At 37.9% G+C, this 27,607-nt stretch overlaps 1 protein-coding gene across 4 annotated transcripts; it reads left to right on the top strand.

The window, feature by feature from the left end:
• LOC106090639 (beta-glucuronidase) lies at positions 1–27,607 on the top strand. Of its 4 annotated transcripts, none has more exons than XM_013256908.2 (10): positions 1–53; positions 143–396; positions 458–637; positions 7,363–8,106; positions 8,165–8,337; positions 14,579–14,722; positions 19,486–19,570; positions 26,882–27,058; positions 27,115–27,253; positions 27,317–27,607. In XM_013256908.2, exons 2-10 carry the CDS (start codon positions 151–153, stop codon positions 27,559–27,561), a joined length of 2,133 nt encoding a protein of 710 aa, XP_013112362.2. In that variant the 5' UTR covers positions 1–53; positions 143–150; the 3' UTR covers positions 27,562–27,607. The 4 variants fall into 4 exon arrangements, with proteins under 4 accessions (XP_013112362.2, XP_013112364.2, XP_059226252.1 ...); XM_013256910.2 differs by having other exon boundaries at positions 6–53; positions 127–396; XM_059370269.1 differs by lacking the exon at positions 14,579–14,722 and having other exon boundaries at positions 6–53; positions 127–396.

Below are 27,607 nucleotides of genomic sequence, written 5' to 3'. Positions count from 1 at the left end.
TCTGTCAGTCAGTCTAACAGAAGTAACAGCATCGTTTAGTTCGCTCAGCAGTGGTCGGTGTTGGTCTTTTATTCTTTTGACATTTCATTCTTTCGAAACGAGTTCAAATTAATTTATTTACATTAGCACTTTCAATTTCCAGTGTTTTCAATGTGGCGCTATTTGTTCGTAATCGTCATGGCACTAGCTGCCCATTCTGGGTCCTCGGCAAAAATAAAGAACGTGAAAGCAAATGTTAAAAAAGATCCACTCCCCACAGAGGGTTTGTTATATCCTTTTGAATCGGAATCGCGAGAAGTTCGATCCTTGGATGGCATGTGGAGATTTTTGAAAGTAGCTTATAATGAATCCATGCGAGGCGTGGAGGACAAATGGTTCGAAGACGACTTAGATAAGGTGAGGTAGTTGGTGTGGACGTTGCCTGCTCATCCTCTGAAATATTTGTTGCTACTAATAGATTCAACCAACAATAGCAATGCCTGTTCCAGCAAGTTACAATGATTTGACCACAGATGATACGCTAAGGGATCACTTGGGTGTTGTTTGGTATGAGCGCAAATTCTTTGTTTCGCGTGACTGGTCTATGGACAAACGCGTTTGGCTGAGATTCGGTAGCGTTCATTATTCGGCAACTGTGGTAAGATTTGGAAAATATACATATCTCAATCCTAATATCATAGATTTGAATGAAAGCAAAATTTGACGGGCCAATAACCTGAAATCGCTTAGCACCAATTAACAATAAATGTTTACGTTTTGAGTGGCATTAGATTCATTTGCTAGTTTGAAGCGAGTTGTATTATTTGTTGTTTTAATGGTTATGATTTTTAACCATTAACGCTGCCTTATTCTATATGCGACTTATTTCGTGGAAACTTAAGAATAACAAGTAAACATATGCAAAGTTTGGCCGGGCCGAATCTTGGGAACCCACCACCAAGGAGTCTGCTAAAAATTTACACATAGGAACTTGGTTGAAGGGCATGTGTGTGTGTGCTGTACGTGCATGATATCTACCAAATTAGCCAAAGTTTGAAGCTTCTTGAGGCCGTAGAAGACTACTCGAGAGATCGGTTTTCAGGGTATAAACCGATTTTGATAATATGTACTTGCCATGGATGCTGAAAGGCATAACAAAACACTATGTGTAAAATTTCAAACAAATCCAACAACAGCTGCGGCTTTCAGGGGCTTAAGATTAAGTTTTCTACGGTTATAGACCGATTTGCATCGTACTTGGCACGGCTGATTGACAATAATTGCGGTTTCAAGGGGCTATATCATGGCCTACATCAACAAACATTATCTCTACAAATTTTCAAGCGAATATCTTTACATGCTCGACCGCCATCGTAATTTTGACAAATGTACAATCAGACGTGGCTACCAGTGTTGCCACTCAAGAAAATTATTTCCGACCAAAATTTAAGAAAAATCCTACCAAACCCAACTAAAACTTACCAAATGTTCCACCAGCTGAAAATGCGGTATATAGTTTTACACCCACCACCGAACAGTTAGTTGGTCATTTTGCAATTCCATTTGGAACACATCAAATTATACTTTTTATACCCTCCACCATAGGATGGGTTATACTAATTTCGTCATTCTGTTAGTAGCACCTCAAAATATGCGTCTATATATTCTTGATCGTCAAGACATTTTATATCGATCTAGCCATGTCCGTCCGTCTGTCTGTCGAAAGCACGCTAACTTCCGAAGGAGTAAAACTAGACGCTTGAAATTTTGCACAAAAACGTGTTATTAGTATAGGTCGGTTGGGATTGTAAATGGGCCAAATCGGTCCAAATTTTGATATAGCTGCCATATAAACCCATCTTGGGTCTTGACTTCTTGAGCCTCTGGAGGGCGCAATTCTCGTCCGATTTGACAATTCTCGTCCGATTTGAAATTTTGCACGTAGTATTTTAATATCACTTTCAACAACTGTGATAAGTATGGTTCAAATTGGTTCAAACCCTGATATAGCTGTCATGTAATCCAATCTTGGGTCTTGACTTCTTCAACTTTTAGAGGGCGCAATTCTTATCCGATTTGGCTGTAATTTTGCACGTGGTAATTTGGTGTCACTTCCAACCACTGTGCCAAGTACGGTTTAAATCGAATAATAACATGGTATAGCTGCTGTATAAACCGATCTTGGATCTTGACTTCTTGAGCCATCAGAGGGCGCAATTCTTATCCGATTTGGCTGAAAATTTGCATAAGGAGTTCTGCTATGACTGCGCTTCAACAACTGCACTAAGTATGGCGCAAATCATTACATAACCTGATATAGCTGCCATATAAAACCATCTGAGATCTTGACTTCTTGAGCCTCTAGAGGGCGCAGTTAGGAACCCATTTGGCTGAAATTTGAAACATCGGCTTCTCCCATGACCTTCAACATACATGCTAAATATGCTCTGAATCGATCTATAGCTTGATACAGCTCCCATATAAACCGATCTTCCGATTTTGCTTCTTGAGCCCCTACATGGTGCAATTCTTATCCGAATGGACTGAAATATTACACAATAACTTCTGCAATGTTTAGCATTCAATTTATTTATTTTCAGAATCGGACTACAACTTGATATAGCTCCAATAGCATAACAGTTCTTATTCATTATTCTTTGTTTGCCTTTAAAGAGATACAGCGCAAATAACTTGACAAATGCTATCCATGGTGGAGGGTTTGTAAGATTCGGCCCGGACGAAGTTAGCACGCTTTTACTTGTTTTATGCTACGAAGTACAAGATCGTAGTCACTCATATAAGATCTAGAAATGTCCGTTCGTTTTGAAATTACTCTATAGCCTTACATTCTAAGATGGCCTATATCTTGACGCCAATCTCCCAATAAGAAATCTTAAGTTTATAAAGTCTCTTTATTGTCCCGATTTCAATGAACAACCGTGCTGAGTTTGGATAAAGTGATCTCCCGATTTAAATGTTTGAGGTCAGAAATGCCCCTTTACTAACCATTTTACAGTGAGTGGCAGTTCGTCTCAACATCTGAGTATTGATCAGATCTTGGCATATTTGTATGCAGTTGCCATACAGCGCTGTTTTCCGATTGAAGGAATTGAACGCACAAAAGCCGCATTTCCTACCCAGAATTTACAAAATCTGGAAGAGACCCTATAACATTCGTGCCAGTTACAGTTAAAATCAAAACTAACGGCCTTTTTACTGAAATTTAAAGCAATGCGACCCCTTGTAACAGCATTTGGTCCCTCGACATCCATGGTTTTCCTCGGCACTCATAACGAATATACAGAAAGGAATTTTGGGTTATACCCGGCATTGGAAAAACCTACTAAAAATGTAAGTCAGCCCACCAACCTACCAAGAGAATAAAAACCTACCAATTTTGGTAGGAACCTACCACAGACGGCAACACTGATGGCTACATCGACCTAGAATGTCGACGATCAAGAATATATTTATGTGTACTTTATGGGGTGACTGATCAATATTTCGATATGTTACAAACGATATAACTAGATTAGTATACTAACATAGTCCTATTGAAACCTCACCGAGCATGGTGATGTACACAGAAAACATAAAACGGTTTCAATTTCGAATTTAATTGATGGAACTAATTTTTTAATTGAAACTGCTTCAATCACGAAAATGATAAAATCAATCACAGTTTTTGAAAAAAAATTGCAATTAAACAAGTAAAAGCGTGCTAAGTTCGGACGGGCCGAATCTTATATACCTTCCTACATGGATCGCATTTGAAAAGTTTTTTGAATGACTTTTTCAAAAAAAGAAAACAACAGTCATAGAAAAACTCTTCCTTCAAAATTTCAGGCAAATGGAGTAAAAATTGCGCTCTGCAGAGGCTCAAAAAATCAAACTGGGAAATCGGTTTATACGGCAGCTATATCAGATTATATACCGATTTAAACCATACATGGAACAGTTGTTGAAAGTCGTACCAAAACGACATATGCAAAATTTAACCATATTGGATAAGAATTGCGCCCTCTAGTAGCCCATGAAATCTAATCGGGAGGTCGGTTTATATGGCGGCTATATCAGGATATGAACTAATTCAAACCAAACTTGACACAGTTGTTGGAAGTCAAAATAAAGCACTTCATGCAAAATTTCGGCCAAATCGGATAAGAGTTGCGCCATTCAGAAGCTCTAGAAGTCAAGACCCAAGGTCGGTTTATGTGACAGCTATAACAGGTCATCAACCGATTTAGACCAGTGTAATATCGAAACACCACGTGCAAAAATTCAGCCAAATCGGACAAGAATTGCGCCCCCCAGAAGCTCAAAAATCAAGACCCAAGATCGGTTTATATGACAGCTATATCAAAACATGGACCGATTTGGCCCATTAACGATCCCAACCGACCTTCACTAAAAAGAAGTATTTGTGCTAAATTTCAAGCCATCAAAGCGAAACTTGTCTAATATTACGCAGCAAGCGGTAAACAAAAAAACAGCTGATATAAGTTCCTAACTGGCACCCATCTGTCGGTTAAGGTTTATCGATAAGATAAGCAATAGAGATATATAAAGTGTTCGCCTCAAAAATTTGCACACACTTTTACGAAAGTCATTCGTTTTCCAGTCACAGAAGTGTGAGAGCGAAAAGCATTTGGAGAGTTGCAAATTTTTATAGGCAGATTGTTACTGGAAGAATGGGAATGCTCTAAAGCTTATTTATATTAACAATCTTTTTATTCAATACAGGGCTCATATAAAAGATATTAGAGAGTGAAAGAAGGAGAAGTGGAGCCGGTCCAGAGCAGTTTGTTTTCAAAAAAAAAAAAAAAAAAAAACAAGTAAAAACGTGCTAAGTTCGACCGAACCGAATCTCAAATACCCTTCACCAAGGATCGCATTTGTGAAGTTTTTTTAATAGCAAATGCAAATTATCCCATTTTGGAACAGGGGCAAACTTCTCACATATCAATGAGTGCTGCCCGATTCAAGTTAAAAACTCAATGATGAGGGACCTCCTTTTTATAGTGCACTTAATCAAATTTGTTATTCAAAACAGCAAAAAGTTTGCTAAAACAGCAGTTTTTGTCTGCTGAAAATGGGAAAATATACATTGCTGCTGATTCAGCCAACATAGCGCTGCTGTATTAGCAAACATTTTTTATTGCAATTTCAACTAAAAAATCTGCCGTTTTGAGGAAACAATTCTGTAAAAAAAAATTATTGCTGTTTTTCTGGTTACTTGTTTTGATTACATTAGCCATTATTTAGAATTTTTAGAAATTTTGTTAGAGGAGATGATTTTAATTTGTGGAATACTACTGTAAAGAGCTACCTGGTCCATCCATTGGTACACATTTCGAAATGTGGCTAAGCTAACACGCATTTTATACCCTCCACCATAGGATGGGGGTATACTAATTTCGTCATTCTGTTTGTAACTCCTCTAAATATTCGTCTAAGACCCAAAAAAGTATATATATTCTTGATCGTCATGGCATTTTTAGTCGAACTAGCCATGTCCGACCGATTGTCCGCCCTTCCGTCCGCCCGTCGGTCTGTCGAAAGCACGCTAACTTTCGAAGGAGTAAAGCTAGCCGCTTGAAATTTTGCACATTGTTGGGATTGTAAATGGGCTATATCCGTCCACGTTTTGGAATAGCTGCCATATAAACCGATCTGGGATCTTGATTCTTGAGCCGCTAGAGGGCACAATTCTTATCCGATTTGGCTGAAATGTTGCACTTCCGACAACTGTGCTGAGAACGGTTGACTTCGGTTCATAACCTGATATAGCTGTCATATAAACCTATCTGGGGTCTTGATTTCTTGAACTACTAGAGAACGCAATTATTATCCGATTTGGATGAAATTTTGTATGAGGTGTTTTGTTATGATTTTCAACAACTGTGCTAAGAATAGTTCAAATCGGTCCATAATCTGATATAGCTGCCATATAAACCGATCTGGTGTCTTGACTTCTTGAGCCACCAGAGGGCGCAATTATTATCCGATTTAGCTAAAATTTTGCATGAGGTGCTTTGTTATGACATTCAATAACTGTGCTGAGAATAGTTCAAATCGGTCCATAACCTGATAGAGCTGCCATATAAACCAATATGGGCTCTTGACTCTTTGAGCCTCAAAAGGGCGCAATAATTATCCGATTTGGCTGAAATTTTGTACAACGGCTTGTCACATGACCTTTAACATACGTGTCGAAAATGGCATGAATCAGTTTATAGCCCCAAAAGTGCGCAATTCTTACTAGATTTGGCAGAAATTTTACACAATGACTTCTACTTTGGCCTCCAATATTCAGCTCAATTATGGTTCGAAATGAACCATAACTTGATATTGTTCCAATAACATAGCAATTCTTTACTTTTATCCTTTGTTTGTCTAAAAAGAGATACCGGACCAAATTTTGTCTCGGACCAAATTTGTGGCTACTACAGCTTAAAATTTCATTTCGGGAGCTATTGGGTTGCCCAAAAAGTAATTGCGGATTTTTCATATAGTCGGCATTGACAAATTTTTTCACAGCTTGTGACTCTGTAATTGCATTCTTTCTTCTATCAGTTATCAGCTGTTACTTTTAGCTTGCTTTAGAAAAAAGTGTAAAAAAGTATACTTGATTAAAGTTCATTCTAAGTTTTATTAAAAATGCATTTACTTTCTTTTAAAAAATCCGCAATTACTTTTTGGGCAACCCAATATATTTAAATCTGGACCGGATATGTAGTGCTTGTCGCAAAGGAAAGCGGTTTGCAAATTTTTGAGGAGATCGGTTGATAAATGCGCTTATAAAAACTCTAAAAATGAGAATCGGGAGATACATATCAATGGGAGTTATATCTAAATCAGAACCGACTCATATGAGATTTGTGCCAAATTTTGTTATAATCGTTTAACAAATGACGATTTTATTGCATTATTACTGCAAATCGGACGAACACATATATGGGAGCTGTATCCAAAAAGTTTATGTGCAAAATTTGTGATAGAGCCGTTTACTTTAACCGTTTCAGGGCCAACACTGTCATGTCACATTATTCTCCTCCAAAATTTAAAAGTTTTACTCACCGCACTACATATCTTCTGTTCAAAAAGTATCATCCCAAGGAAGCCTAGTGCATGTTATCATTGGGGTTTTGTTTATTTTATTTTTGCTCCTGCTTCTGGAAAGCTTCGTTATTTCAATTACATAGTTTAAGTTGCTATCACACGCTATGTATTATCATATGTATTTACAAAGATAGCAACTGAAAGTTGTACACACCGTGTGATACATACGAAAAATTTTATATGAAAAATGAATTTTCATACAACTCTATCGATTAAATCGAGCTCTTATTTCATCGATTTTATTATAAATTACATTCACAGTGGTTAAATGGAATCGAGATCTATCAGCACGCCATTGGTCATCTACCTTTTGAAGTCGAAGTTACAAATCATCTAAAATACGCAGCAGAAAATCGCCTTCAAGTGCTTTGCAATAACACATTGACACGTTCCACTATACCTCAGGGAGAGGTAGTAAAACTTTTGACAGAATCTGGCAATAAGACCATCCAAACATATACCTTTGACTTTTTCAACTATGCGGGAATACATCGGTCTGTAGTATTATATACAACACCCAAGGTCTATATTCAAGATATAAACATAACAACCGATGTGTTGGATAATTCATACACAGAAAGCGACAATGCGAATACTGCCGATGAACACTTTGAAGGTCTTGTAGGAATAATTGATTTTAAAATAAGTGTGGCCGGCTTTAGCTTAGAGGAAAAAGAAGATTTTTCCTTTTACGACGGATACTATTTGAACTTACAACTTAGAGCTGCAGATGAAATTGTGGCCCAAGAGATATATAAAGAGATGCCCTTCAATGGCGCTCTGAAAGTAAATGATCCACAACTGTGGTGGCCTTATCTCATGAATCCTGTCTTTGGCTACCTTTACACTTTGGAGATTTATTTACATTCTGCCGTCGATAAGTCACTCATCGATGTCTATCGCATGAAAATTGGAATTCGAAAAGTCCAATGGGATGAAAAGAGCCTCTTAATAAACGGACAAAAGGTTTACCTTCATGGCTTTGGCCGCCATGAAGATTCGGATGTGAGTAGTTACGATATTTTTAGCTTTTGAATAAAAATATTCCTTTTGATATTTACAGTTGCGGGGCAAAGGTTTGGATTTCGCCTTGCTTACCCGTGATTTCGATCTGCTAAGGTGGATTGGAGCCAACGCTTATCGTACCTCGCACTATCCCTATTCGGAAGAATCTATGCAGTTTGCAGATGAAAATGGTATTATGATAATCGATGAGTGTTCCAGTGTTAACACAGAGTAAGTGTTTCCTTTTTTATACCCGCCACAATAGTCATTCCGTTTGCAACACATCGCAATATCAATTTCCGACCAAAATATATATTTCGGATCGTCGTAAAATTCTAAGACGATTTAACGATGTCCGCGTGGCTGGCCGTCCGTCTGTTATAATCACCCTACAGCCTTCAAAAATTGAGATATTGAGCTGAAATTGGACACATATACGTATTTTTGCTGCACGCAGGGTAAATTCTTGAACGGGCCAATTCGGACCATAATTGGATATAGCTGCTATATAATCCTATCTGTTGATAAAGGGTCTGAATCCCATAAAAGCATTATTTTTTATCCGATTTCGCTGAAATTTGAAACGGTGTATAGTTTTATGCCTCTCGACTTCTAACCCAAATATGGTTCAAATCGGACTATATTTGGATAAAGCTACTATATAGACCGATCTGCCCGACATCCTACCTAAATATGGTTCATATCGGACTATATTTGAATATAGCTGGTCGATAAAGATCAGCAGATCGCTCTGAAGACCACAAAAGCGTTAATACCCGATTTCGCTGAAATTTGAATGAGTGGAATTTTTTAATCCTCCCGACATCGGACCAAAATATGGTTCAGATCAGACTGTTTTTAGATATAGCTACCATATAGGCCAATCTGCCTTTAAAGGGTCTGAAGCAAATAAAAATTTATGGTTATATATGGTTCAGATAGGACTATATTTGGATTTAGCTGGCTTTATCCAATATATATGGGCTGAAACAAATGAAAGCTTAATTTATTACCTGATTGCGTTGAAATTTGTGACAATGTGTTGTTTTAAGCCTCCCGACATCAGGCTTAAATATGATTCAGATCGGACTATATTTAGATAAAGCTGCTATATAAACCGACCTGCAGATAAAAGATCTGCAGCCCATAAAAGGTTTATTTATTACCCGATTTCGCTGAAATTTGAAACAAAGAATTGTTTTAAACCCCCCGACATCCAACCCAAATAAGAATCAGATCAGACTATATAGATATAGCCATCATATAGACTGGTCTTTCAATTTATGGTCATAATCTGACTTATGACTATGGATAAAGTAGTAGATTTATATTAAAATAAAATAGGATGATTATTATATACTTGGTGGTGGGTATCCAAGGTTTGACACGGCCGAACTTAACACGTTTTTATACCCACCACCGAAGAATGAGGGTATATTAATTTTGTTATTCCGTTTGCAACACATCGAAATATCCATTTCCGACCCTATAAAGTATATATATTCTTGATCAGCGTAAAAATCTAAGACGATTTGGACATGTCCGACCGTCTGTCTGTTACAATCACGCTACAGTTTTTAAAAATAGAAATATTTAGCTGAAACTTTGCACAGATTCTTTTTTTGTCCATAAGCAGGTTAAGGTCGAAGATGGGCTATAACGGACTATATCATGATATAGCCCCCATATAGACCGATCGGCCGATTTAGGGTCTCAGGCCCATAAAAGCCACATTTATTATCCGATTTTTCTGAAATTTGGGACAGTGAGTTGCGTAAGGCCCTCCGACGTCCTTCGTCAATTTGGATTAAATCGGTCCAGATTTGAATATTGCTGCCATATAGACCGATCCTCCGATTTAGGGTCTTAGGCCCATAAAAGCCACATTTATTATCTGATTTTGCTGAAATTTGGGACAGTGAGTTGCGTTAGGCCCTTCGATATCGTTCTTCAATTTGGATTTGATCGGTCCAGATTTGGATATAGCTGCCATATAAACCGATGCTCCGATTTAGGGTCTTAGGCCCACAGAAACCACATTTATTGTCCGATATCTCTGAAATATGAGACAGTGTGTTGTGTTAAGCTCTTCGACGTTTTTCTGCAACTTGGTCCGAATCGGTCCAGATTTGTATATAGCTGCCATGTAGACCGATATCCCGATTTAAAGTCTTGGCCCCATAAAAGGCGCATTTATAATCCGATTTCTTTGAAATTTGACACAGTGACTGATGTTAGGCTTTTCGACATCCGTGTCGTATATGGTTCAGATCGGTTTATTTTTAGATATAGCTACTAAAAAGATCAATATTTTGTTATACACAATTGAACAATGAGTCTTACTTATTAGTATTTGGTCCAAATCGGGACATATTTCGATATAACTGCTATGGGATATAAGGTATGCAATTTTCATCGGATTTTGATGAAAAGTGGTTTACATATATACCCGATGTGGTGGGTATCCAAAGTTCGGCCCGGCCGAACTTAACGCCTTTTTACTTGTTACTTGTTAATTTTGATTGAATGCATTTTCTAAGATTATGTGGTACTGAGCGGTGCAATTATAGTTTAGATAGATGTGTGTTAACTATATGTTAATATCGCTACACAGAAATAGCGATAAACCAATTTCAATCACGAAATTAAGTGATCCAATTGATCTTTTTAATTGAAACTACTATTCACGAAAATGATGACATCAATTACAGTATTTGAAAAATTAATTAATGATTGAAGTCTTCAATTGATTTTTTTAATTTATCAAACTACAAAAATGATTAAAATTTCCAATTAATTTCTAAATTGGATCAATCAAAAAAATAATTTATATTGAAAATGAGAAAAGTTACATTACATTTTTTGCGAAAACTACATTCTATATTTAACTATTTCCTTTATCTTTGTCAACTAACTCTTTTTCGCTAATCTCTTATCTGTATCTTCTTAAAGCTTTTTTATACCCTCCACCATAGGATGGGGGTATACAAAATTCGACATTCCGTTCGTAATACCTCGAAATATAAGTTTAAGACCCCAAAAAGTATATGTAGCATTGGAATGCACAAAGACTTTTTATAGGTGTATGTCGTTTGGGATTGTAAATGTTTTGATAGAGCTGTCAGGTAAACCAATCTCCCCATTTTACTTATCCAATTCGTAGCATTTTGTTTTGACTTTCAATAACTGTGTCCAATATGGTCTAAATCAGTTCATAACCTGATATAGCTGCCATATAAACCTATCATCCAATTTGACTTCATTAACCTCTGGAGCTCGCAATAATCTTACGATTTGCCTGAAATTTTGGGGTTGGTATTTATCAATGACTTCTAACAGCCATTACAAGTACGGTCCATATCGGTCCATAACTTGATATAGCACATGCGATTAATGGTGGAGGGTATATAAGATTCGGCCCAGCAGAACTTAACGCGCTTTTACAAGTTTCTTCTACCAATATATTCATCTTTTCAAAGACCCGCTGGTACCCCGTGATCTCAAAAAATTCATACTCAATTAAATCAAGGAAAAACGTGCTAAGTTCGCCGGGCCGAATCTTCGGAATTATGGATTCCGCTAAAAATTTGCCTTTATTAACTCAGTTCGTGTTTCAATTATTTTATAACAACCAAATTGGGAATTGGTTCATCACATCAGGGAATCGGTATTTAAGGGGCCTATATCAGTACAAAGACCGATTCGTATCATACTTGGCACCGACGCTGAAAGTCATAGCCAAAATCTCTTGGTTAAATTTCGGCCCAATCAGGTGAAAGTTCAGCCCTCTAAGAGCTCAAGAAGTTTAATCCAGGGATCGGTTGATATGGTGACTATATCAGTATACAGACCGATTCGTATCATACTTGGCATAGATATTGGAAGGCATAATAGAAGTCATTGTGCCAAATTTCAGCCAAATTAAATGAAAATTGAGACTTCTCGGTGTTCAAGAAGCCAAATTAGGGATTTGGTTATATGGACGGCATACCAGTTTATTGATTATTGATTCAGATCATACTCGGCAATGATGTTGAAAGTCATAGCGGAAGTCCTTGCGCCAAATTAAATGAAAATTGAGACTTGTCGGGGTTCTAGAAGTCAAATCCGGGGATCGGTTTGTATAGGGGCTAAATCAGATTATAGATCGATTCGGATCACACATAGCTCAGATGGTGGAAGTCAGAACGATAGTCCTTGTGCCAAATTTCAAACCCAAATCTGAACCGATATGGCCCACCTTCAATTCCCAATGACCTACATCGACAAGAAGTATATGTGCAAAATTTCAAACGAATATCTTTATTCGTTCAAACAGATTTCGACAGATGGACGGACGGACACGGTTAGAAAGACTCAGAATGTCAAGACGATCAAGAATATATATTTTATAGGGTCGCAGGTCAATATTTCAAGGTGGTACAAATGGAATACGTAGATTATTATACCCCGATTCCTAGGTGGTGCGTTTTATTTAATTAGATTTTATTTAATTGAATAATATAAAATTTTCAATCATATTTTTGTTTAAAAATTCATCAACATACATTTTTAATTGAAATATGAAATTTGAAATCCTAAATTTCAGACAAATAAGCCGTTTAAGAAGTCGAATCGGCTGATTGGTTGGTTGATATGGAACCAAATGGACATTGAATGTACCTTGCATTCAGTGAAATTAGACAAATATTGAGATTTTTGGACTTTAAAACGATTGGACTATAAACACAACCTGTACCTTGATTACAAGAATACATGGACTCCCAGACGGAAGGACGAACATTTGGACACTACTAAATGGAATCAGAAAGTAATTCTGAGTCGTTCGGTATACTTAAAGCTGTGACTGTTACCTCTGCTTCTAACCGTAGCAAACAAATTCATGAAGTTATAATACCTTGTACCACAGTAGTGGTTTAAGGTACAAAAAGTTAATTTTTAAATGAAAAAATCTAGCCATGTCCCTTTGTATTTTGAAACACGCGACAGTCTTTAAAAATAGAGATATTGAGGTGAAATTTTGCACAGATTCTTTTTTTTTTCTAAAAGCAGGTTAAGTTCGAAGATAGGCTATATCGGACTATATCTTGATATAGCCCCAATATAAATAGACCGATCCGCCGATTTAGGGTCTTAGGCCCATAAAAGCCACATTTATTATCCGATTTTGCTGAAATTTGGGACAGTGAGTTGCGTTAGGCCCTTCGACATCCTTCGTCAATTTGACCCAGATCGGTTCAGATTTGGATATAGCTGCCACATAGACCGATCTCTCGATTTAAGATTTTGGGCCCATAAAAAGCGCATTTATTGTCCGATGTCGTCGAAATTTGGGACAGTGAGTTATGTTAGGCCCCTCGATATATTTCTACAATATGGCACAGATCGATTCAGATTTGGATATAGCTGCCATATAAACCGATCCATGGATGTAAGGTTTCGGGCCCATAAATGGCGCATTTATTGTCCGATTTCGCCGAAATTTGGAACAGTGAGTTATGTTAGGCACTTCGACAACTTTCTGCAATTAGGTCCAGATCGGTCCAGATTTGGATATAGCTGTCATATAGACCGATCTCTCGATTTAAAGTTTTTGGACCCATAAAAGGCGCATTTATTATTCGATTTTGCTAAAATTTAGGACAGTTAGTTGAGTTAGGCCCTTCGACAACGTTCTGCAACTTGGTCCAGATCGCTTCAGATTTGGATATAACTACCATATAGACCGATCTCACGATTTAAAGATTTGGGCCCATAAAAGTCCGCATTTAATATGCGATTTCGCCGAAATTTGGGACAGTGAGTTATGCCAGGCCCTTCGACAGCCCGGTTCAGATTTGGATATAGCTGCCATATATTGCAATCTCTCAATTTAAAGTCTTGGCTCTATAAAGGGCACATTTATAATTCAAGTTCGCTCAAATCTGACACAGTGACTTAGGCAGGCTTTTCGACATCCGTGTCGTATATGGTTCAGATCGTTCTAAATTTGGATATGGCTACCAAAAAGACCAACATTTTGCGTAACAAAATTGAACAATGTGACTTGTACTTATTATACCAGTCAATATCCGTGTCGAATTTGGCCCAAATTGGACCATATTTCGATAAAGCTGCTATGTCGGCATAAATTATGAATTTTTCACCAGAATGTGACGAAAGGTGGTTTACATATATACCCGAGGTGGTGGGTATTCAAAGTTTGGCCCGGCCGAACTTAACGCCTTTTTAATTGTTTGATTTAATGATTTACTCTATTCGATTTGGTTTTGAACAAACAAAATGGGTCAAATAAATGTGTCTACTGTACTCACAGTAATCCAATCAACATTATATGAACTTTACGAACTTAGAACAACTATTATAAAACAAGTTGGGTCAAATATTTGACCAATCTGAACCAACCTTTACTTGTGTTTGCTATTCAGTATGATAGATTACATTTCTAACTTACATTTTTTCTATCTTGCAGTTATTTTGGTGCTGAGCTTCTGTACAATCACAAATCTGCCTTGGAACAACTAATACATCGTGATCGTAATCATCCGAGTGTTGTAATGTGGTCAATAGCCAATGAACCAAGATCATCAAAAAATCAATCTGAACAATATTTTAGGCAAGTAAGAGGCCTGAGAAATTATATTCTCTTATTGAGATATATGTAGATAAGGGTGTCTCTAAAAATGTTTTTTTTTTTTAACGCAAATTTTCCTTTGATCCTCATAAGCAAAATATTAAATATTCTGTCGATGGATTGACGATAACCCGGGCCATCACGACGTCCAAAGTTGGTTGTAGAACTGTAGTTAGTTGAGGATTTTATATCTTAGTATGAAATTCGTTAACAAAGTACCCATTTACATGGGATTTATGGATAAAACATAAATTGTGCCTTCAGCCGCTACTATAGCTGTGGTGCAGGGAACGATTCGACTTCCACGTATGCTTTCTGTACCGTTTGCCAATATTGAAATCGCATTTGTTCCTAGTAACCACTAAATTTTCCACTAATCACTTTTTTATTCCAAAGACAGTCGCTACGAATTTTGATAAAAATAGGTTCAGACTTCGATACAGCTCCCATACATATGCATTGCCCGATGTACATACACTTATATGGACGTAGTAACAAAAAATGTTGTACCGATTTGCACGAAATTTGATGTAGAAAAGCCTCTGCTAAATTTCATCAACATCGGTTCAGATTTCAGTTCCCTTATAAAGATACTGCCCAAGTTTCATTGACTTCTCCCGTGACCTTCAATATCCATGTCAAATATGATTAAAATCACCCCGTAATCTCATATAGCTGCCTTATAAATCGATTATACTTAATATACTTATACTTACTCTTAAGCCCCTCGAGAGCACAATTCTTATCCGATTTGACTGAAAATTTTGGGTTTATTGATTGACTTACCATTATTATTTCTTTATGTTCTGCTTGAAAAGAGAATCCATGTAAAGAACTTCAGAAGTGCAATCCATGATGGAGGGATTGGATGGATATTCGGTCCGGCCGAACTCAGCTCGTTTTTTGCAAATTTGCCTACGAACATTTCATCAAGGAGAAGAGGTAAATTTCTAACATATCAATGAGTGCTGTCCGATTCAAGCTTAAGCTCAATGACAATAGGCTTCATTTTTATAGCCGAGTCCTAGCAACGTTGCGCAGTGTGCCAACTCATTGGGAAGAAGTTTTTACATGGCATAGTATCTCACAAATGTCGCCAGCATTATAACGCTGAAAAATTTTTTCCTGATGTTCTCGGCAGGATTACAACCCATGTGTTTGGAGTCAAAGGCGGACATGCTATTCTTTTCGTTACGATGGACCCCAAGCTCGATTTTACTTGTTTTAAGTTATTGATGACAAGTTAGGGATCCCAAAGTCGATTTTGAAGTCTAAAAATCGAAGTCGACTTTCAATGACTAAAAAGTCGAATAATTGATTTTGAAGTCGAATAGTCGAGAAGAAAGCTGCACAGCGATACAAGTTTTTCTATGCTCAAGTTGCTGCTAGGTAAGAACTGTTTGCAATTTTCCTATGATGAATAAATTTGGTTACTTTATGCTCAAGTTCTACGATTCATTGCTCTTTGCTTTATTCTTGTTACCACAACTACAATATATATTTATTTAATTGAATAGTTATTTAAACGGAAAGGAGAGTTTGGTAAAATCATTATATATTCGAATCGATTTGATGAACTTCGGCAACGGTATTCAGATGGTAATAACAATTCGTGCCATATGCAAGCAAAATTTTAAGGATTGCGTCCTAATAAGTGCAAGATTTAGCTTGATAGTTTAATGTGGAAGCAGAATTTTGGCACTTATATATTTTGTATCCCTTAAGGCTTTATGTTCGAGGATGCCCCTGTAAAGACTGGACTACAGATTTCAAACCTTCAGCTCCTAAAAGATGTATGGTAATGTGCGATTTTGCTGTAATTTTGAAAAAAAAAATTATAATTTACTCATCCCAATTCATATTTGGATATAGCTACCATATAGATCGATTTCCAGATAAAACATTTTAAGCCTATAAAATGCGAATATAGTTCATATAGTTCATTTATGTTCCATTTTGTCTAAAATTTGACAAGCGATATTTTTTCGACATGGCAAAATCCATGGACAAAGGACAAGGACAAATCCACACCTGCCATCTCTTTGTTGACTACAAAGCCGCCTTCGATACCCCTTTACGTTCAAAGGTATTTCAAGCCATGTCTGAGTTTGGTATACCTAGAAAATAAATAAGACTCTGCAGGATGACACTTGCTGATATGCGTTCCTCAGTAAGAATAGGAAAGAATCTCTCCGAACCATTTAATACCAAACAAGGTTTCAGATAAGGAGACAGCCTATCGTGGGATCTCTTTAATGTCCTGCTGGAGAAGATTATACGAGATGCAGATGTGAATAGATATGGCACACTAATCACAAGAGAACACATGCTACTAGCCTATGACGACGACATCGATATGGTAGGTCGGTCACCGGAAGTAGTAACTGCTGCCTTTGAAAGAATCGAAAGAGAGTCAGTGAAAATGGGTCTGGCAGTAAATGGAGATAAGACGAAATGGATGGTTTCAACTCCCACAACACCTTGTACAACCGAGCAGATCAAGAAAGAGGAGAAAGTTGGGAACCAAAACTTTGAGACAGTCAGTAACTTTATCTACCTCGGCACCGCCGTAACCGAAACGAATGACACCAGTTTTGAGATTAAGCGAAGAATAATACTGGCAAACAAATGCTACTTTGGACTAAGTAAGCAGTTTAGAAACAAGGACACCTTTCGACAGATGAAGATTACACTATACAAGACACTGATACTACCTGTGCTGTTATATGGTTCTAAAGCATGGGTACTTGTGAAAGCAGATGAGGCAGTGCTTGGAGTATTTGAGAGAAAAATTCTTCGTAAAATATATGAACCAGTTTGCGTTAACGGAGAATATAGGCGACGTATGAAACACGAGCTGTATGGGCTGTATGACGACGATAGTATAGTTACATGCTTCAAAATACAACGGCTGCGTTAGGTCATCTTTTCAGAATGGATGAAGAAGCTCCATTAAAGAAGTCTTTTGTAGGCAAACACGGTAGTACATGCAAACTGGGAAGACCAAAAGCCCGATGAAAAGATCAAGTTGTGGGAGACATCTCGAAACTTGGTGTCAGAGATTTTAGAATGAGCACAGAAGATCGAGGCGCTTGGAACGCTATTCTACGTTCGGCTAGTGGAACAAATGTTCTGTCATAGCAAATTAAAGTAAAGTAAGTAAATCCATGGACGAATCCAACAATGTTTTAAAGTATATGGGATATAAGGGTATGGTAGAAGTATATTCCAACCCATGTACGAATCGAACAATATTTTATAGTATATGGGATATAAGGGCACATTTCACAAATAGGAATTTTTGCACCGAATTTAGCGAAGTATGAATGGAAATTAGAATACGTAGTCTCCGATTTGGTTAAGGCGGTCTGTTGTCATGTTTAAAGTTGGTGGTTGGAAAATTGGAGTTACAGTGCCTTAGTCTCCCAAGAATGGATTCAATATTGGAGGGAATCCTTGGTATCTCAACCTGTGCTATTGGTCGAAAAGGAATATCTTTCTTCTAGACTAAATCCACTGCTGCGCCCGACCAGATCTCGCCAATCCTTTTTTAGGGCGCAACGATAAATCTCAATTGATCGTTGATCCCACGAGGCCCCGATACAAGTCTGCATTATCACAAACAAAGAGGAGGCCCAGGCAATTCCGCAAGGACATTGACTATTCCACTTCAATTGTTAATAGGTATGCAGCCCTGTTCTTCTCTTTTGTCGACAACTAGCATAACCAAACTGTCCTTAGCGACATTAGCAAAGGTTCTTGGACCCATATTACTACTGTTCACCTTAATTCTTTGGGGTGTGGGATGCCCTCCAGGTGACCGTAGCCTTTTGTCTGACTGCGATACCGTTTCCGAATTTGGACGTGTAACCTTTGGGATAACCTGTACAGTGAATCTCCGAGAAGAAGTCTCTCTTCTTATCGGTGAGAGTTTTGGGATCATGCGCACCAACCCTTCCCTATTGGAACTATGTATGTATTAATATGAACAAATTTTCTTGAATTTCAGTATATAGCGACCTAGTTATCGGGTGAAGGCAACTCGTTCCAATTGGTTGTTGTTTGTACGTGTAATAGCATTAAAAAGAAATATCTCCCTTTCTTCCTTCCTATGCTGAATTTCAATAAAATCCAACCATAAATCAAAGAGCTATTGTAATATCATTTACAGGTGTAAACAATATATATATCAGATCTACCTACATAAATCTGACACGATTTGCTTCAAATTCAATTTTTTTCTACACCTAGAAGTTATACTTACCAAATTTTATGAAAATCGGCCTGCCCGTTGATTTAAACGACACTTTTGAGGTAAAATTCGCCACTATGCGTCCTGTCGGCACGGGTTATCTTCAATCAATCGCCATATTATTTCTTATTTTGCTTACTGTTATCGAAAAGGCAAAAATTGGGCGATATGAATTTCTCTATTTACAAAAAATTCGCCATATAGCTGGGGAAAGTCTAATGTACATATGTAAAATAAAAGAAGGATGGCTAATAAAAACTAAATCGGTATGGATAAATTTTAAAACATTCCCAATGTAAAAGGTGTTAGGTTATTGAATATAAAAATATGGTATGAGAAGCTCTGCTGTTATTCTCCGGAAAACTCCTCAACCGTTGGTGGAAATATTTATACACAATTTTACCACTAACAAAAACTAACAAGCAATTTATGTAAATAAGCATTCATTATTCATTACTTTTTTACAAGTATTATTTGTTTTTTTTTTATTTAGAGAAATTGTAAGATATGTTAAAACCTTGGACACCACCAGACCTCTTACAGCGGCCATAAACGTTGAAATGGATAAGGACAAGTTGGTAAATTTGTAACATATTTGCTATTCTTGTATATATCAAGCTGATTATAATTTTTTTATATATAAAATAAGAACGGCTCTAATTACGATCGTCCTTTAATTTCTTTGCCTTCGCTTATGACAAGGGTTTAGAATTCTATGCAAATGTTTACGAGGGTGGCCTTTTATATATCAGGATTGTACAACCCTTGTATTGCAATCTGCCAACTGACAGTTCTATCGTAAAGCTTGAAATTTTTTTGAGGTTATTTGTACTCAAAACGTTTTGACTCACGAGCGCTATTTGTGCTGTTTACAGTCACATAAAGGTTTCATCTCGAAAAAAATGGAATTAAATCGTGAACATTTTCGTGCGATTATTTTTTAAAACTTTCGACGCGGATTAACTCAACAACAGTGCATCGATGAACTTAATTCAATTTTTGACGAAGAAGCTATATCGTATTCAAATTCAACCGAGGTCGTAATTTATTGTAATACGAATTTCGTGAAGATCGACCATTGATGTTGTGCACCAACTGATATTGCAAGATCGTCATGTGACCTATCGTTAGATTGAGACAACCTTAGGCATTGGTGGGACCAGCATACATTCAATATTGCATGAATATTTGACCGTCAAAAAATTTGTTCGCGTTGGATCCCACAAAATTTGTAAATCTTTAAAAAAAATGCTGGTGTTTATTGGTCGAAAGAAATGCTCTAAAAAAACGAAACAACTGCATTTTTATACCCTCCACCATAGGATGGGGGTATACTAATTTCGTCATTCTGTTTGTAACTACTTGAAATATTCGTCCGAGACCCAATAAAGTATATATATTATTGATCGTCGCAACATTTTATGTCGATCTAGCCATGTCCGTCCGTCTGTCTGTCGAAAGCACGCTAACTTGCGAAGGAGTAAAGCTAGCCGCTTGAAAATTTGCACAAATACTTTTTATTAGTGTAGGTCGGTTGGTATTGTAAATGGGCCATATCGGTCCATGTTTTGATATAGCTGTCATATAAACCGATCTTGGGTCTTGACTTCTTGAGCCTCTAGAGTGCGCAATTCTTATCCGATTGGAATGAAATTTTGCACGACGTGTTTTGTTATGATATCCAACAACTGTGCCTAGTATGGTTCAAATCGGTCCATAACCTGATATAGCTGCCATATAAACCGATCTTGGATCTTGACTTCTTGAGCCTCTAGAGTGCGCAATTCTTGTCCGATTGTAATAAAATTTTACACGACGTGTTTTATTATGATATCCAACAACTGTGCCTAGTATGGTTCAAATCGGTCCATAACCTGATATAGCTGTCATATAAACCGATCTGGGATCTTGACTTCTTGATCATCTAGAGGTCGCAATTAATATCCCATCTGCCTGAAATTTTGTACGATGGATCCTCTCATGACCATCAACATATGTGTTTAATGTGGTCTGAATCGGTGTATAGCCCGATACAGCTCCTATATAAATCGATCTCTCTATTTTAGTTCTTGAGCTCCCAAAGGGCGCAATTCTTATTCGAATTGGCTGACATTTTACACAGGTCTCCAACATAAAATTTAATTGCGGTGCAAACCGGACCATATCTTGATATCGCTCTAATAGCAGAGCAAATCTTTTCTTATATCCTTTTTTGCCTAAGAAGAGATGCCGGGAAAAGAACTCGACAAATACAATCCATGGTGGAGGGTATGTAAGATTCGGCCCGGCGAACTTAGCACGCTCTTACTTGTTGAGCACTCATAACAGCGATTTGATGAGTCATCCGCCATATAGTCCTGATTTGGCACTGAATGACTTCTTTTTATTCCCGTACATAAAAAATAAAATGAGAGGTGAACGTTTTTCGACACCTGAAGAAGCGGTTGGTGGGTTCAGAATGCATGTTTTGGAGATACCTCAATCAGAGTGGCAAAAGTGCTTCGACAATTGGTTCAAACGCATGCAAAAGTGTATAGACCTTAATGGGGAATTTTTTGAAAAACAAAACGATTTTCGATGATTAATATTTGTTTTTGTGTCCCCTAATCCCAAAAAATAAAAGGCAACCTTCGAATTCGTTGTCATTCATCTTAATACAAAGGCAATAAGTTAACTTTACGAATCGACAACAGAAGATTCAAATGCCAATAATTTTTTTGGGGATATTTTTGGGGAAAGATTTTGTCCTCGAGGCCTATTACGGTGAGGTATATTCAGAAGTCAGAGAATGTATGGAGAATTTCTAGTGATGAAACACTAATAATACTCGTTGATACACATTTCCCGAGAAATTATCCAACGGACAGCGTGGCGCCAACCTCTTCTTGTCTCTGATATGCATTCGTTAAAGGCCATTAGGGAAATTGTGTCTGAGCCGAAAATCCTTTGGGCGATAAGAAGCTTCGCCTCCTTTAAGTCGCCAGGCCCTGATGATGTATCACCGGTTGAATTACAAGCTGTGTCTGATAGACTGGTTCCCTGGCTTAGGGAGATATACTCTGCTTGTGTCAGAATGGCGAAAGATTTTCATCCTATTAGTCTGGCATCCTTTATGCTGAAGATTCTAGAGAGATTGATAGAAACATATCTTAGGGCAAAGATCCCTAGAGATCGCCTGCCTTCACGACCTAGTCGGCTACAAAGAGGGTTCTCTCGCTGTCAAGGAATATACAATGGTAGCATTTTTTGACATTGAAGGTGCTTTCAATAATGTAAAAACGACGTCAATCATGAAGGAGTTGGAGTTTCTAGGCATCAACTCTACCGTAAGAAAGTTTATTAGTGACTTACTTACAAAAAAATGCATTACGGCAGGCTTGGGATCTGTGGATCTAAAAGGATGGGTCAGCAGAGGAACACCTCAAGGTGTACTGTCTCCTCTGCTTTGGAATATAGCCATTAACAATGTTGTATTGTCTCTGGAAGAAAAAGGTATAAAAGTGGTCGCGTATGCTGATGACGTGGCAATTGCAGATTAGGGGAAAGTTTCCCAGCACTCTAAGAGATAAACTTCAGGAAGCTCTACGAGCAACAGCAAAGTTGTGTACTGAAAGTGGTCTGGGTATAACACCGTGCAAGACAGAAGTAGTTCTTTTCAGCAGGAGATACAAGTTGCCTACGGTGGAATCTGTGTCCTTGGGTGGAGAGAATGTTCCATTTACAGAAAGAGTAAAATACCTGGGTGTTTTGCTGGACTGGAAATTGAACTTAAAATCCAATTTTGAAAGGGCAAGAAAGGCCACTCTTGCCCTATACACCTGCAAGAGAGCCATTGGCAAAAGTTGGGGGTTTAGACCGCGTGTTATGCATTGAGTATTTACTGCAGTTGTCAGACCTATAATGCTATTTAGTGTTGTCGTCTTGTGGACGGTGCTTCAAAAATCTACCTACTGCTCAATACTTAACCGGATCCAAAGGATGGCTTCTTTGTGCATCACAGCCACACTGAGGACGACACAATCTGATGCACTGAATTTAATACTACTTCTTATGCCTCTAAACATTGTGGCCAGAGAAATTGCAGCGACCACTGTTGTGAGGTTAAGGGAGCTTTCTCATTGGTCATGTGGCGGCTACGGGCGCTGTGTTATCCTTGATACAATATCCGATGTTCCAGGCAGTGTGTATTACACCCTACCTGGGCCGCTTTTTAATAAAAATTACTGTATCTTTATTCCTGATAGAATTTCTCATATCTTCTCAGACAGCCAGGCAGCCATTAAATCCCTGGAGAACGTATTTCTGAACACAAAAATCACCCTCGACTATCGCAGATCTCTCAACGAGAAGGGCCACGAAGATATCCCAGGGAATTGTAAAGCGGGCGAGCTTGCGAGACTAGGAAATACCTTACACATTCCAGGGAAACTGGAATCTGTGGGTATGCCTCTAGCGACTTGTAAGCTAAGTTTTCAGGACCAGACCCGAAGTACAACGAATGATAGATGGTCACAAAGAGCGGGCTGTGAGCATTCCAAAACTTTGTAGCCTAATCTAAACTTCAAGAGGTCTACCGCTTTGCTGTCACTGGCTACAACAGATGTCTCAATCATTGCGTCCGTCATGAGGCGTCCCTTTATAATCGGAAACGTGTTGACAGACTGAAGGTTGTCAGCAACGACATTTGCAGAAGAAGAGACTATAAAACACCTTCTGTGTGTGTGTGTCCCGCACTATCAGTTAGAAGGAGTTCCACTTTAGGTTCTCATTTCTTTGAGAACCTGTCTGATTTAGCGGATGTGAACATTCGCAAGTTATTGGGCTTTCAAAGCGATCTGGATAGTTCAACGGTAGGAACTAGAAGGCATCTTTCTTCTTCTGTTCCTGTGGTATCACAATGGACGAAACGTCTAAGTAAGTCTGATGGCAGGCTGCCACTTAAACCTTATCTAACCTAGATATAGCTCTCATACATATCCTGCCATGTTTTAACCTCTACCAAGTGGTGTCGCTAGGCGGCACTCCATTCGGACTCGTCATAAAAAAGGAGGCTGTTATCACTGAGCTTAAACTTTAATCGGACTGCACTCATTGATATGAAAGAAGTATCATCTGTTCCTAAGTGGAAATTTAGTAGTAGTTGTAGTATTTATTATAAGAATGTACTTAATTATATCTATGACAAAAAACCTCCAGTTAATAATGCAGCTTCTCTATTCATCACACCGCTCATTGTTACGCAAATAAAGTACGCGGGCGACTTTCTTAAAAAAATAAAGTTTTCCTAAACGGTTTATTATACCCACCACCGAAGGATGGGGATATATTAATTTTGTCATTCCGTTTGCAACACATCGAAATATCCATTTCCGACCCTATAATGTATATATATATTCTTGATCAGCGTAAAAATATAAGACGATCTAGATATGTCCGTCCGTCTGTCTGTTGAAATCTCGCTACAGTCTTTAAAAATAGAGATATTGAGCTGAAATTTTGCACAGACTCTTTTTTTGTCCATAAGCAGGTTAAGTTCGAAGATCGGAACTATATCTTGATATAGCCGCCATATAGACCGATCCTCCGATTTAGGGTCTTAGGCCCATAAAAGCCACTTTTATTATCCGATTTTGCTGAAATTTGGGACAGTGAGTTGTGTTAGACCCTTTGACATCCTTCTTTAATTTGGCCCAGAAAAAGCCACATTTATTATCCGATTTTGCTGAAATTTGAGACAGTGAGTTGCGTTAGGCTCTTCGACATCATTCTTCAATTAGGCTCATATCGGTTCAGATTTTAATATAGCTGCCATATAGACCGATCTCTCGATTTAAAGTCTTGGCCCCATAAAAGGCGCATTTATAACCCGATTTCACTGAAATTTGACACAGTGACTTATGTTAGGATCTGAACCATATACGACATCCGTGTCGTATATGGTTCAGATCAGTTTATAGTTTGTTATACACAATTGAACAATAACTTGTACCTGTTAGTAATAGGTATGCAATTTTCACCGGATTTTAAAGTCTTGAGGCAATAAATTGGTAATTTTTCATCCGATTTCGATGAAATTTGGTGTGGTTCAGATCGAAATATATTTGGATATGGCTGCCCTATAGACCTATGCCTGATATAAGGTATTGAGGCCATAAAAGATCCATTTATTACCCGAATTCGATGAAATTTGGCACAGTGTGTTCTGATAGACCCCTACCTGTCAAATGTGGTCCACATCTCACCATATTTGGATAAAGCTGCCATATAGACCGATCTCCCGATATAGAGTATTGGGCCCATAAAAGAAAAATTTTTCATGAAATTTGATCTGGACGAGGTGGTGGGTATCCGTTGTTCGGCCCGGCCGAACTTAACGCCTTTTTACTTATTTTCAGAATCGGAAGGTTTGAAAAACATTGGAATACAATCAATAGTTAAAGGTAATACTAACGAAAATCTCGAAGGGTGCTAAGCACCCCCAGCACCCCACCTAGCTACACCAATGTTAACAAAGTACACAACCAAAACATTAGAAAACAAGTAAAAGCGTGCTAAGTTCGGCAGGGCCGAATCTTATATACCCTCCACAATAGATCGCATTTGTCCAGTTCCGATTCGGACCAAAATGGAATGAATGTTGGAGACCACAGTAGAAGTCATTGTGTAAAATTTCAGCCAAATCGAATAAGGATTTCGCCCTTTTGAGGATCAAAAAGTAAAATAGGGAGATCGTTTTATAGGGGAGCTGTATTAGGTTATAGACCGATTCAGACCACATTTGACACGCATGTTGAAGGGAGAAGCCGTTGTATAAAATTTCCCCCAAATCAGATACTAATTGCGCCCTATAGAGGCTCAAGAAGTCAAGATCCCAGATCGGTTTATATGGCAGCTATATCAGGTTATGGAACGATTTAAACCATACTTTGCACACTTGTTGGAAGTCATAACGAAACACCTCATGCAAAATTTCAGCCAAATCGGATACGAATTGAGTCCTCTGGTGGCTCAAGAAGTCAAGATTCAAGATAGGTTTATATGGCTGCTATACCAGGTTATGAAGGGATTAGACCCATACTAGGTACAGTTGTTGGAAGTCATGACGAAACACGTCGGGCAAAATTTCAGCCAAATCGGATAGAAATTCCGCCGTCCAGAGGCTCAAGAAGTCAAGACCCCAGATCGGTTTACATGACAGCTATATCAGGTTATGGCACGATTTCAACCATACTTAGCACAGTTGTTGAAAGTCATAAAAAAAAACATCTCGTGCAAAATTTTTGCCAAATCGGATAAAAATTGGGCCCTGTAGTGGCTCAAGAAGTCAAGATCCAAGATCGGTTTATATGGCAGTTATATCAAAACATGGTCCACTTACAATCCCAACCGACCTACACCTAAAAGAAGTATTTGTCCAAAATTTCAAGCGGCTAGCTTTACTCCTTCAAAAGTTAGCGTGCTTTCGACAGACAGACGGACGGACATTACTAGATCGACAAAAAATGTCATGACGATCAAGAATATATATACTTTATGGGGTCTGAGACGAATATTTCGAGGAGTTACAAACAGAATAACGAAATTAGTATAAAATTTATTAGCTAAAAGTGAACAAGTTGGCTAAAAACTTGGAAAATAGAATGCTGTAGCTGTCAGTTAATCAAAGAAAACATGTTGGGGAAACGCTCAGCTAAAAATCTTCACTTAATGATGTTTTCTCAGAAAAATCTAATCACACACCTACAGAAATATTGTTTCTTTTCTCTTCAAGTTTGCTTTTCAAAATTTAATCTTTGACTCTAGTACAAAGTACGGTTGCATTGAATTCACATGGTTCTACATATGAGTCAGCTATGCATTTTTTAAACTTTTATCATTTTCTCTTAAAGGCTCAATTTTTGGACGTAATTAGCTTCAACCGCTACAATGCATGGTACCATAATGCTGGTCATTTGGACACCATTGCACTAGGTGTTAAAATAGAGGCCACAAATTGGAACAAGAAATACAATCGACCTGTACTGATGTCCGAATATGGAGCGGACACCTTAGAAGGTTTACATGCTGTAAGAATCTTACATTTAGAATTCTTATCTAAATAATTGCACGCGTATATTTGTAGCTACCTGAATTCATCTGGTCCGAGGACTATCAAATCGGTTTGTTTGCTGAACATTTTAAGGCATTTGACTACTTAATCAAACAGAATTGGTTTATTGGTGAATTCGTATGGAATTTCGCCGACTTCAAGACTGAACAAGGTACTTTGGATAGCAAGTAAGTTCTTGTTTGAAGACAGATTTGTAATTGTCTCTCTTTTGCAGCTTATACCAGAGTTGGTGGCAACAAGAAAGGCGTATTCACTCGCAATCGCCAACCGAAAGCAGCAGCACATTTACTACGCGAACGCTACTATGGCCTTTGCCAGCAGTTCTTTGATTGTAAGGTTCCAACAGAATTTCTTCCCTATACGATACATTGGCGATACCGGGTCCACCGGCCGGCGATTGATGCGGAAAACTGCGATGCTTCCCAGCCAAAACAATGTATAGACATTAAGTTGCAATAGTTCAAAGTTATGTTACAATAGTAAAACATTTTCAAATTATCCATTA

Source organism: Stomoxys calcitrans, chromosome 5 (assembly GCF_963082655.1).
Source record: "Stomoxys calcitrans chromosome 5, idStoCalc2.1, whole genome shotgun sequence".
NCBI lineage: Eukaryota > Metazoa > Arthropoda > Insecta > Diptera > Muscidae > Stomoxys > Stomoxys calcitrans.
The sequence above is the reverse complement of the archived record's forward strand: the minus strand, read 5'-3'. Positions and strand labels throughout refer to the sequence as shown.

Excerpts from the sequence above, each read along its gene's own strand:
- LOC106090639 (XM_013256908.2), top strand. The coding sequence starts at position 151 with ATGTGGCGCTATTTGTTCGTAATCGTCATGGCACTAGCTGCCCATTCT. Across the intron at positions 14,723-19,485 it reads CAATCTGAACAATATTTTAG|AGAAATTGTAAGATATGTTA; the intron begins GCAAGTAAGAGG and ends TTTTTTATTTAG. Across the intron at positions 19,571-26,881 it reads AAATGGATAAGGACAAGTTG|GCTCAATTTTTGGACGTAAT; the intron begins GTAAATTTGTAA and ends TTTCTCTTAAAG.